Source organism: Clarias gariepinus, chromosome 11 (assembly GCF_024256425.1).
Source record: "Clarias gariepinus isolate MV-2021 ecotype Netherlands chromosome 11, CGAR_prim_01v2, whole genome shotgun sequence".
Lineage (NCBI taxonomy): Eukaryota > Metazoa > Chordata > Actinopteri > Siluriformes > Clariidae > Clarias > Clarias gariepinus.
This window is the reverse complement of record NC_071110.1, coordinates 14,583,057-14,595,270: the sequence shown is the minus strand read 5'-3', so window position 1 is coordinate 14,595,270 and position 12,214 is coordinate 14,583,057. Positions and strand designations below refer to the sequence as shown.

Genomic DNA, 12,214 nt, shown 5'->3' with positions numbered 1-12,214 from the left:
TTTGATGATTAATATATTATTTCTGCTGTTTCCTGATCATGGTTGTGATAAATCCAGACCTTGCTCTGGAAACACTGGATGCAAAAACTGGATGTTTATTACAGGGTACTATGCACATACCTTCACGGACAACTTTGTGTAGACAGTTCAGATTTTGGCATGTTTTAAACTAAGAATAATCTAAGGACTAAATCCTTTGAGGTAGCAGTGCTACGCAATTTGCCATCATGCCAGTATTTAATAGATTAAAATTGGTATAATCAGTATAATGTAGCAAGAAGGATGGCAACAAAAAGGATGACAGTAACCCAGGGATATAAAATTTGTCACCAGTTTTTAGCAAATCATATAAAAAAAATTAAATGCTGCCCCCTGTCGACCAAATATGTTTGTTTTACAATTTGGAAAACATTTTTCTTTCCTTTTGAAGACATGCATAGCTTTTCTTAGGCATTCTTTTTAAATGTTCCTTAATTTCTAAAACTAGAACAAGAAGTAAAAACATTATTAGCAATTTTGTAATACGCCAGGATGTGAACTCGCCTTCAGTGTTCGTCGGCCAAGTGTATTGAGTTGATCTGTTTGCTGTGAATCTTTTCCTCTGGAATTACTATAAATCAAAAACAAAATCAACCCAAAACATGTTAATGTTCTGTCCTTTCTGTTTTTTGGGGGAGCTTTCTAGGTTATTGTGAAAAAACAATAATAGAGCATGATGTGAGCAAAACCCAAAAAAAAAATAAAAGAAAAAAAAATAAATAAAGAGAGTACTAGGTGGTGAAACCCTAAAACTTACAAATAAATAAGTAATAAGTGAAGTAACATCCACACTGTACATTTAGGCATGTAATGCCAGAAACAAGGCTTGAGGGAATCATGTGCAGTGTTTAAAAGGTAATTGCAAACAAAAAAAAAGCTATTTTAGTCATTTAATCTCCCTTCCTTCTGATAAGAATCACATGATTGCACAGTCAGGAGTTTACACTACTGTGTTAACAAACAGTGGCTGATACAGTTACAATCACTGAAGGTGACCCATGTTGGCATGGAGTTGAAGCTGATCCTGACTCAGAGTAGCACTAGAACCATTAGCTGAGGCTACGTAAAAAAAAAAAAAAAAAAAGAGGTAAGAGCAGCTCTTATCTAAAAGGGTTTTTTCTTGTGTAAAACATCATACCATATGCAGAAAAGCACCTAGTGTCTGTAACTGCTTTGAGGAACATCACCAAAGAACCAGGTTGGCAAGGCTACCAAAAAAAAAAAAAAAAACAGCCATCAATGCAGTTGTGCTGGACAAGACCAAGCCTCCTGTTACATATATTTTAAGAATTTAAGGTCATCTCTTTGTCAGATGGCCAGACGAAGCAGTCTGGAGTCGTTAGAGGAGCAACTTCGCTGTCCCGTGTGTCTGGAGGTCTTCTCTGAGCCACTTATGTTGCAGTGTGGCCACTCGTACTGCCGCAGCTGTGTGCGCTCTTTGGACATGGATCCTCTGGGGCAGCTCCAGTGTCCCGTGTGTCGCTGTGCTGTGGATGGAGACAGACCTCCACCTAATGTGGCACTGGCACGCATAGTGGATGCCTTACGGGAGATTAGTGAACCAGGTCAAGGCCCTCCAGAGACATGCAATCAACACCATAACCCGCTTAGCCTGTACTGTGAGGAAGATCAGACACTGATTTGCGGACTATGTGGAAGCATAGGAAGCCACCGGGCGCACAAGGTTACCCCAATCAGCAGCGTCTACAGCCGAATGAAGGTAAAATATTCTTAGTATTTAAGCCAATTAATTTTCAACAATAAGGTATCATTATGTTACCCAAGAAATTCCAAATGTTTAACACTTATTGTGAATATAAGGTAAGAGGACGATCAAAAGATTCCTAAATATTTAGTGCAAAAAAAGCATCAATTGCCTCTGTATCTCTAAATTAAACAAGTAACATTAGACAAATGAACAAAAAAATTGTTGCAGTATAAGAAACATTTGTGTTACTATAACCCTCTCAATCTTCAAATAAATTTTTGAAAAACAACTGGAAGGATCCAAAAAGCCACTCAGAGGACACTTATTAAATAATGGAATGGTAATATATTTTTTTATAAAAAGCATTTAGATTATCTTAAGAATGTGTGATTAACTCATGTACTACCAATGTAAAACATCATACCATTTGTTTAGAAAAAATAGTACATTTTAAAAGGCCTCTGTGCATTAAAGATGCACAAAAACTTACTGGGGGATTTATTAAACTTATTGGGGAACTGGCCAAAAAAAAAGGGTCAATTATTGGCCTGCATGAAGTTAAAAAATAAATAAAAATATCGAAAGGAAGTCTGAATTCTGGCTTTTAGGTTTTTTGGACTTTGTTGTTGTGTGCTGGGGAATAAAATTATACTTCCTTCAGTGTATCCTACTGGTGAATCATTGTTTCTGCTGTAATTGGATTTTCAAGAGCACAATTTAATTTCCTTTCATAATCAGTCTGCATCAAAAAACACTATTGAACACACGTTTTGAATTTGGAAAAAGAAAAGTAATGAAAGTAAGTATCCAATATAATGCATTGGAGATTTTTTTCTCCTTTCCTCAGGAGGACATTTCCTGTCTGGTGACTAACTTTCAGACACAAAAGCGAAAACTGGAAGAGCAGATTTGTAAAATGGCCTACAACAAGTCTCGCATTACAGTAAGTAAACTCGATTATGTTAGGGTTGGGTATAGGTCTGATATGTGATTAAAAAATGAAATACTTCTATGATCTAATAACCTATTTCTGATTTGTATGAATGCCTGTAGAATGAGTCGGATGTGCTTAAATGGGTGGTGCGGAAAGAGTTTGGGGAATTGCGACACTGTATGGAGCTTGAGGAGGCTAGCTTTATGAAGAAGGTGGAGAACACTGCCTCTACTCTCATCTCCTCCATCCAGACCCAGGCTGATCACATGAGCCAACTGCTGGCCAAGTTTCAGGAGGCCGAGGCCACCCTGGAGGCCCTGAGCAATGAGAGCCATCTGGACTTCATCACTGTGAGTGAATTTTCATAAAACCGCCCATGAAGCTGTTCATAACAATCACAAAAAAGGTCACAGTATCACTATGGATAAGTGAAAACCTGATCCTATACTAGCACTCTTTATAATTTATAATTCTTTTTTTTTTTTTTTAAATCATGCAGTATTATACTCTGTAGTCAATGTAAGCTTTAAAACCTTGATACTCTAAGTGTATTTATACAATGAAGTCATTCAGGAACCATGTTACAGTATTAGTTTACTGGAGAGATAAAGTTTTATGTATGCAACAGATATCGCATAACTACAATGAAGAAATTCGTAGTGTGGGTTTAGTAAATATTTTAATCTCATTATCTAGTACAAAATCCATTATTTCCCCAGTACTGATAAGACAGTATTTAACATTCAAAAATTTTTACTGTATATGTACATAAATATTCATTAGGCATTTTTGCTTAATATGTTATGATAGATTTTTTAACACATCATTTCATTCATTTCATGCGTTCATCTTTATTTTACTTAATAAAAGTAATATTCATTCACTGCCTTGTATTTGTGTTTTTATTTTTCAGAAATATGGCTCCATTGCCCCAAGGTAAGCAACACATTCATTTACATCTGTATATGAATTACATTATATCCATTATATCCGTTATCTACATCCCGCTTTATATACATTACTGTATATACAGACCATCCCATGGAAATAACCTTATCACCAGTTATCAATTATATACTAGTGGTAATATAGGTTATAACTGGTGACAGGATCATGTCCACTCACGGATATGGGGAGCAAAAGTCAGTCTGTCTGGTCCAATTCCATAGAAAAGCCAATGTAGCACAAATTGCTGAAAAAAAGTCAATGGTAATTTCCTAGATCTCAGTCTGCCTGAGCATCCATGGGACATCAAATTCAAATTTTATTCATCACATACACAGTCATACACAGTATGATATGAAGTGAAATGCTTTTACAACTGCTGTTGAGTTGTGTTACAAAAGAGGGTTCAAAAGAAAGTTATAAAAAACTTTTAAATTTACATAATATACAAGCAATAAGATAATGAAAAATAAAATAGTATTATTGTAAAATAGTATAAAATATATATATTTATATTTAATAAAAATAGAAAAATATATATAGTAAAATGAAATATTTTAAATTGTAATGTAGTGCAGTGTAGAACCATGTCCAGTTATTGGCAAGATAATGTGCAAGGTTGAAGTTCGAGTTCACAGTGTGCAAAAATGCTTAAAATTGTTTAACATGCTGGTTAAACAATGCCACTCCATGGTGGCTCTACCCTGCAATATTACTTGTATCTTATACTATATAGTAGATTGCATTATATTATAGATCAGATAATAATAATAATAATAATAATAATAATAATAATTATTATTATTATTATTATTATTATTGTTGTTGTTGTTGTTATTAATATGATGATAATTGACATTGTTTTTACTTTTCTTGTTTTCTACATGTAACTATCTATGGACTGCTAGATCTTGTGAATTTCCCCATGGGGATGAATAATGTATCTTGAATCCTTAGGTCATACCACGGTTATACAAATGGTCTTAGATGGAGGGATGGAGTAAACAGATTAGCCATATAATTTTTACGACGCAAAAAGTGACCAGTATTGTTTGGGTTCCTCATACAGTACCTTAGGGCATGACTCCGCTGGGCCTCTGGGGTGTGCTTTGGTGTCTGGCTATGGGATGTAGGCAGAGGATCCTTTGGGTGCTTGATCAGACTGGGATCTGGGGAGTTTGTAGGCCAGGCCAGGAACTGTGTGATTTATTTTCTACATTCTACAACAATACTAGGGATTTCAAAACTATAAAATAACACACATGGAATTAAGTAATTACATAACAACAAGAAAAACAACAGTTAGTTGTTATTTTAAGACACAGAGGTCAGCCTTTCTGTAATAGTTCTTGCAAGAACAGTATTGTCAAGTGCATTTGCAAAATCCGTCAAGCACCATAATGAAACTGGCTCTCATGAAGGCCGTCCCAGGAGGGCGAGACCAAAACCTACCTCTGCCGCAGACGAGAAGTTCATTTAGAGTTATCAGCCTGAAAAATGACCAATTAACAGCACCTCAGATTAGAGGCGTTATGAAGTCTTTACAGAGCATAAGTAGCAGACACATCTCAATATTAACTGTTCAAAGGAGATTAATGCATTTTTGGACACCTTCAGCATTTCTTTACAATGTAGAAAGAAATAAAAATCAGGAACAATCATGGAGTTAAAAATTGACCACAAACTTTTGAACGGTAGTGTATATCACCATATAAAATCACCATGCACTAAACAGTCATTTAACATTTTATTGATCATATTCTGGCTCTTCTTCCGTGATCCAAGAACTATCCTATGCTATACTCAAAGTTTCATGTGACGTTTCAGATTTCGAGAAGGCCAGCAGAGAGAACAGAGAGAGGAGAGAACCTACAGCTCCATCAGCTTTAACCCAGGCTTCAATCACAGTGATATAAAAATGACCGTGTGGAAGAGATTACACAGAAGAGTTTTACCAGGTAAAGAGTGGATTCAATTAATGTTGAAAATCAGCAATTATCCAAATACAAATTCTTATTAACATTTTCTAGTAAACATAACCATATTTTTATTATAATTATAGCTTGCTAAATGTGAATAACTTACAAAGGAAAATAATAACAATAATAACAATAATAATAACAACAAAAAAACAGGTCATAATAATTAGTTAATTTTTACATCAAATGGGGAAAAAATGAAATCTTAAGGAGTATATTAGAAACTGCCGATCTGCTGAGAATTTTATATACAACAGTTTTAATTGTTTGTAAAGAACAGTTCCGAAAAAACAGTGACTAGCATTTTCGTGGGCAGTCATGAGAGAGGTCAGAAAAATATGGCCAGACTATTTCAAGTTGACCAGAAGGCTACAGTAACACAAACAGACATTCTGCACAGCTGTGTTAAGCAGAGCAGCATCTCAGTACATACAACTCTTTGAACCTTGACGTGGATGAGGCACAGCTGCAAAAGTCTTCCAGTCTTTCTGGAAAAATAGTTGGGATTGGTTTATAACAAGGCAATAATCCCCCCCCCCCCCCCATTGTGCACCCCCCCCCTTTTTTTTACCTAATTTGATGATTGCTTGAGTAAGCAAGAGTAGATGTGCATATATTCCGTCAGTGCCATTTTGTTCCTTTAGTTATTGAATTCTTCAGATACAGGCCATTTGTTTGACATGCATAACATGTCAGCACTACTTTACACCATCCATGACTAGAAAGGGACCACTGAGCATCATGTTATTGAGGTGTCTGCCCAGGATTGATACTGACATGGAAGTGAGAATTCAATACAATGCTCAAATATTAAATATAAATCCTCTACCCATTTTCACAGCTCCTGAAAGTCTGAAGTTTGACCCTCTCACAGCTCACCCCATGTTGCAGCTAAGTCAAGACCACACCAGTGTGGAGTGTGGAGTCCTCGTCAACCGCCTACCCAACAATCCTGAGCGTTTCAGCTACAGCTACTGTGTGCTGGCCAACCGCGGCTTTTCCTCAGGCAAGCACTACTGGGAGGTCCAGGTGGGAGAGAAAACAAAATGGAGGATGGGGTTGATCAAAGGGACTGCTTGCCGCAAGAGTAAGCTACCCAAGAGTCCTGAGGGTGGAGTGTGGCTGATTGGGCTGAAGGAGGGCAGAATGTATGAGGCTTTCACCACTCCTCGAGTCACTCTGCCCCTTATAAGACAACCACGCCGTCTGGGGGTTTTCCTGAACTATGACAGAGGAGAGGTGACGTTCTATAACGCAGACAGTCCGGATGAGCTCGGATTCATTTATTCTTATCAGACTGAGCTTCAGGGGAAGGTCTACCCACTGTTTGATGTGTGTTGGAATGAGCGTGGGGCAAACAAGCTGCCTATCTCACTGCCACGACCAATCACTGAAACCTCTGGAGATTAGCCTAGAAGCAATAATGGTCATGGCGATAAATCTGTATGGTTAGTTTACTGAAAGTATAGTGTTAATTTAGGACGAAATAGAGAAAATTTTATTCCTATATTATTTTCATTAACTGCTGGGTGTTCATGTTTGTTGAGCAGCCTCTAATCACAGCATCAGGCATGGGAATATCTACACATCGGCCTGGCCAAATTCATTGACATCAAACATGAACATTAATTAATTAAGTTTATTTAGATAACAAACAAACAAAGCAACTAACCAATGCATTAAAACAAAACAAATAAATATAGAAATTGTATAATAATTAATGCATTTTTAAAATCTATTTGCCCACAATTTATTAATTTATTTTCATTTTTGGTACAGCATGTAGTGAGGAACAATGTATTATATTATTGAAGTGCCCTATCATAGACTGATACCCCATCCAGGGCTTTCCCTGACCTCATGCTTCGAGTCCCCAGGGATAAGCTTCAGGTCCCCTGCGACCCTCTACAGAATAAACATTTATCGAAAATGTGTAAGTGAGAGTAAATGAGTATTGCAAGTAGGATTGAAAAAAAAAAATACCCTAAACATCCTTTAACAGAATTTCCTTAATCAGCAGGGACACAAATTTAATACAATTTCAAAAAGTGTATTTGATTAACATTATATTCATGTAATCATTATAATGTGAATGTAAAGTGGAAGCTACTACTCACTCACTCACTCACTCACTCACTTACTCATCTTTTATAACGCTTTATCCTGTATTCAGGGTCATGGGGACCTAGAGCCTATCCCAAGAGCCTTAAAGCACGAGGCAGGGTACACCTGGACAGGGTGCCAATCCATTGCAGGGCACACACACACACTCATTAACGCACACCATTGTCAATTTGGGAACGCCAATTAGCCTAACCTGCATATGGACCGGACTTTGAACTGTGGGAGGAAACCGGAGTACCCTGAGAAAACCCACCAAGCACGGGGAGAACATGCAAACTCCATAGACACAGAGATGGGAATCGAGCCTGGCCAGGAATCGAACCCGGACCCTGGAGCTCTCATGACTTACAGTATATTACGGTTAACTACAGTATAGAGGGTTATGTTAAAAAAAAAAAAAAAAAAAAAAATATATATATATATATATATATATATATATATATATATATAGTTTAATATTTTGTAGTATCTTAGTAACACAAGTTTTAAATGCAATGATTATGCATTTATTGGTTAATTATATATATTATAATTTTTTTTTTTTCAAATAAAATGGGTGAGAAGTGTCTTCTTTGCATTATTAGCATTTTTCTCGCTATTAACAATATTAATTTCCTCTAACAGATTATATGTCACACTGATGTTTAAGTAGAAAGTATTTTTAGGGTTAGGAACTTTTCAGTTTTTCCTACATGGTAACTGACATGCTGTATTCTTAACCCGCACTGGCTGTGATTGACCACTAGATGGCAGTGTTGGTGTAGCTGCATGGCACAAGAAAACGCCTTGCTGTTACACAACCACCTATCATTGTACAGCAGAACCAACCAGCATTCTGTGTGAGCTATAAAGTCTGTTTAGAATTAATCGAATTCGAATCTCAAGAGTGAATACGGCATATAAATGTCCAACAAAACATCTCAGGTGTGAAGCAACTGCTAAGTTAGATTTGCTGTAGAGCCTCTGTCATGTTCATGTTTGTTGCTCTTCAGTAATAAATCGCTCAAATCCAAGGCATCTGAATCACTGATAAGATGAAAATATACAGTATGTGTGTGTGTGTTCACTCCTGGCTGATTAGCAATTTATTAACCACGCTCACTGCACAGGATGAGTTCCCTTCTCATTATACACCTTCCCTAGACAACATTCTCTCTCTCTCTCTCTAACAGGCTATTTTTTATGCATTAACTCCAAGTGGAGAAAAGTAATAGAGGATTCATCTGGATGAAACAAAAGAGCAAATACACGGCACTTCAGTGAGATGTATTGAATAAAACGCCAATCAATATATTAACAGAACAAGTGAGACCTTTCCCTGAGGCCCAGAGCTCTGCCTCCTCTGCCCTCCCCTTTCTCCACCCACTCACTCGCTCGGTGGGAATAATGGATCACTGGCCTCCAACAAGCTAGAGGTGTTGCTATGGCAATACTATGACAACGCCTCAGCTCGTCTCCTTGGTGATTGTATGACCAGTACAGAGCATCAAAGTTCCAAAGCACAAAGACACGGACAATAAAGAGAGTATCAATGAAAATAATATATTTGATTTATATATATATTTTTTCTCTCTCATGTTTATGTAAGACAGAATGATTCTATTTATACAACTGCTGGATATTAATCTGTGCTGTGGCACCATATATGTGTGTGCCACTACCATATATACTATACTATATACTATACTTCTATATATACTGTACAAAGTGAGCATAAAAAGTATACACACTACATATGCTATTAGTTACAGATTTATAATATGATAACACTATTATAATATTATTAATAAAGTATACATCATTCTATATTTTTTGCCCGACTTTGTATAGTAATATATACAGTACAGGTATTACTGATGTACTACATATTATTACATAATATATACAGATATGTTATGATATTAATTTTTTCACATTTTTAACAAATGAATAAAAATTAAATAACATCCATGAAGTTCAGGGGAACAGGCTTTGATGTTAACGTAATATGTCCTATTAAGGTTGAGAAAGCCCAGTCACAAACTGAGTTGATCTCTGCTTGATTCAATCAGAGTTTCTCAATTGCTGGCCTTCTTTGTAATAAGTGTTGTTAAACAAAAAAATTTGTTTAAAAATAGATATCTACAGGATGACAACAATTATTTCGATAATAGAGGACACATGAATAAGAGTGTGCTTGACTAACTGTATGTCACATGTGTGGGGTGGGTACATGAGGGGTGGATGATTTATTGGTGACTTGTAGGCCTTGGGCTTATTTAAGAAGAGCTTTGCTGATGGTTGTAGACAGGCTGATCAACACGGTTATCTGTCTCCTGACCTTGTGTTCCCATCTGGCCAAAACAAGATACATGGAGAAATTAAAAAAGGATCCTTTTTATTTTTTTCAGGAGGGAGTATGCTTCCTATATAAACTCCAGCCAAGTAGTTGCTTAAGCACTAAAATGATCGATAACAGAATGTTAATGTTACGTAACAATAACATGACAGTTTTTTTTGTTATAAGATAATAATTAGTGGAAAGATGTGTCGTCAGTCACTGTTCACGTTACACCTTGAAGTGTTTGTTCCTTTTATACCGCAGCAATTTGTCATAATTATCATCTATTTATTTCTATTCATATTGGTTAATTTTTTTAATCCATTGACAATATTCTATAATACATTTTCAATAAAATTATTTAAATGACAATATTCTAGACATTAATCTGTTTTAGTATATAATCCTTTATGACTTAGATAGTGTAAAGTTGAGTTGCAGTCAGTTTTAATTGTATTTTGTATATACTTTTATAAAAATGAAGTTGCAATGTCTTAAAATTAAACCTAGGTATATAGCTTACACTCGGACATGAAAACTAGTTTAGGCATAAAAACAGCACAGAGCCATTCCCCAAAAGCATGTCTATTATGTAAATACTGTAAATGATTGAATAAATGAATGAATGAATTATGTTGTTTTGTCTTTGATGAATAAGACATGGTAGGAAGGTTTGGTGTTAAAAATTTGGGATTTAGATGGGTTGATCTGCTACCAACAGACAGGCTGAGAGTACATAATATCCTGGTCCAACCCCAACATATGTTGATCAAATAAGCCTACTCCACGTCACTGGATTCCCTGTTGTTCCTTCCAGTCTGGACTGGAGACAACTTCCACTGTCTCCTACAATACGGCAGGGTTAAGCTAAAGAAAAGGGTCAAACTGCTAAAAGCTCGGTCTGAGTTTGGAGACTGTGCCCCTGATTCTTAGCATGAACATTTAGAAAGAGCAGTCTGTTAGTTTTATGGACCTGCGAGATGATATACAAGCGCCAACAGTATGCTTCATTACTCCATTAATTATTGACTTGAATGCATGTCAGTGTAATTTATAGCTTTCCCTAGTGAATCTATTTGGCAATGACCAGCAAGAGTGGAGATGATATACAGTAAGGTCATCACAAAGGCCGTTGAGATCAGATCAGGTTAGTCAGTAGGACATGTAATTCTTTAAAGGTTTTGTTCCTTTTTTTTTTTTACATAATGGCTTTAATGTGTTTAGATTCTGCTTTAGTTATTTCCGGTCCAATCAGTGTGTCCTTGTTCAGGATGAGAGCCAATTGACGCAAATTAATCTATGTCTTGGTGCAGATCCAACTTCCCACTCTGCTGTGCGGAGAGGGTGGGGTTTTACACTGCAGAACGTTATTTACATAAACGCTGATAAACTCAGATCCTGAAAGGCTTCAGTCTGCTTTCTTTTTTTGAATATGAAAAATTTAAACAAAAGAAATCAGCAAATGTGTTTAGTGTGAAACTTTTGTTCATTTGTACTGCTGTTTTTATTTATGACGTCTCCCTTTGCCTAACTGACCTAAGAAATTTTATAGCAAAGAAATGGAATTGTTTCTGTGAAACCTGGACAAATGTGCAAGTGGTCAGTTAATGTAATTATAAATAAATAACCAGTATATAATCAGCAAATAAGTCTTTATTTACTCTACAAGGATAAAATAATAATGACAATTACTCTTGTGCTTTGTCAGTTGCACAAATGTGCAAACAGACATAAAAAATCTGGTGCTTTTCTTTAGAATCTTACACTGGACATTAGTTTTAATAACTACCATTAATGGAGCACAAGAAGATAAACAAAGCACCACCCCAAGGTTTAAATATATTTGTGTACACACACATATATATAGACAGTATATTTAAACATTGGGGCGGCGCTTAGTTAATTTTCTCATGCTCTGTGCTCTGGTGCTTAGTATTGTGTACATGTTTTTTGTCTTTTTTTTCCTTTTGGCTTAATTTTTGTTTATTAAATAATAGCACAGTAGTAAACAAGTTATATGTTGTTATTTATCTGAAGTTGTTTTTGCCTAAGACTAAGACGAGCTATGATCAGATAATTTTTATTGTAGTTTTACACAAAAAAAATGCAGGGTACTAACCGTTACACACTGACTTGTATGTACTGTATGTATGTACAGTATGTGT

General features: G+C 36.0%; 1 protein-coding gene across 1 annotated transcript; it reads left to right on the top strand.

The window, feature by feature from the left end:
• Nucleotides 1-916: 916 nt before the first annotated feature.
• LOC128533363 (E3 ubiquitin-protein ligase TRIM50-like) lies at nucleotides 917-7,191 on the top strand. The gene is made up of 6 exons (XM_053507608.1): nucleotides 917-1,759; nucleotides 2,595-2,690; nucleotides 2,801-3,031; nucleotides 3,595-3,617; nucleotides 5,454-5,584; nucleotides 6,447-7,191. Exons 1-6 carry the CDS (start codon nucleotides 1,352-1,354, stop codon nucleotides 7,013-7,015), a joined length of 1,458 nt encoding a protein of 485 aa, XP_053363583.1. The 5' UTR covers nucleotides 917-1,351; the 3' UTR covers nucleotides 7,016-7,191.
• Nucleotides 7,192-12,214: the final 5,023 nt, after the last annotated feature.

Excerpts from the sequence above, each read along its gene's own strand:
- LOC128533363 (XM_053507608.1), top strand. The coding sequence starts at position 1,352 with ATGGCCAGACGAAGCAGTCTGGAGTCGTTAGAGGAGCAACTTCGCTGT. Across the intron at positions 3,032-3,594 it reads GCCATCTGGACTTCATCACT|AAATATGGCTCCATTGCCCC; the intron begins GTGAGTGAATTT and ends TTTATTTTTCAG. Across the intron at positions 3,618-5,453 it reads TATGGCTCCATTGCCCCAAG|ATTTCGAGAAGGCCAGCAGA; the intron begins GTAAGCAACACA and ends GTGACGTTTCAG.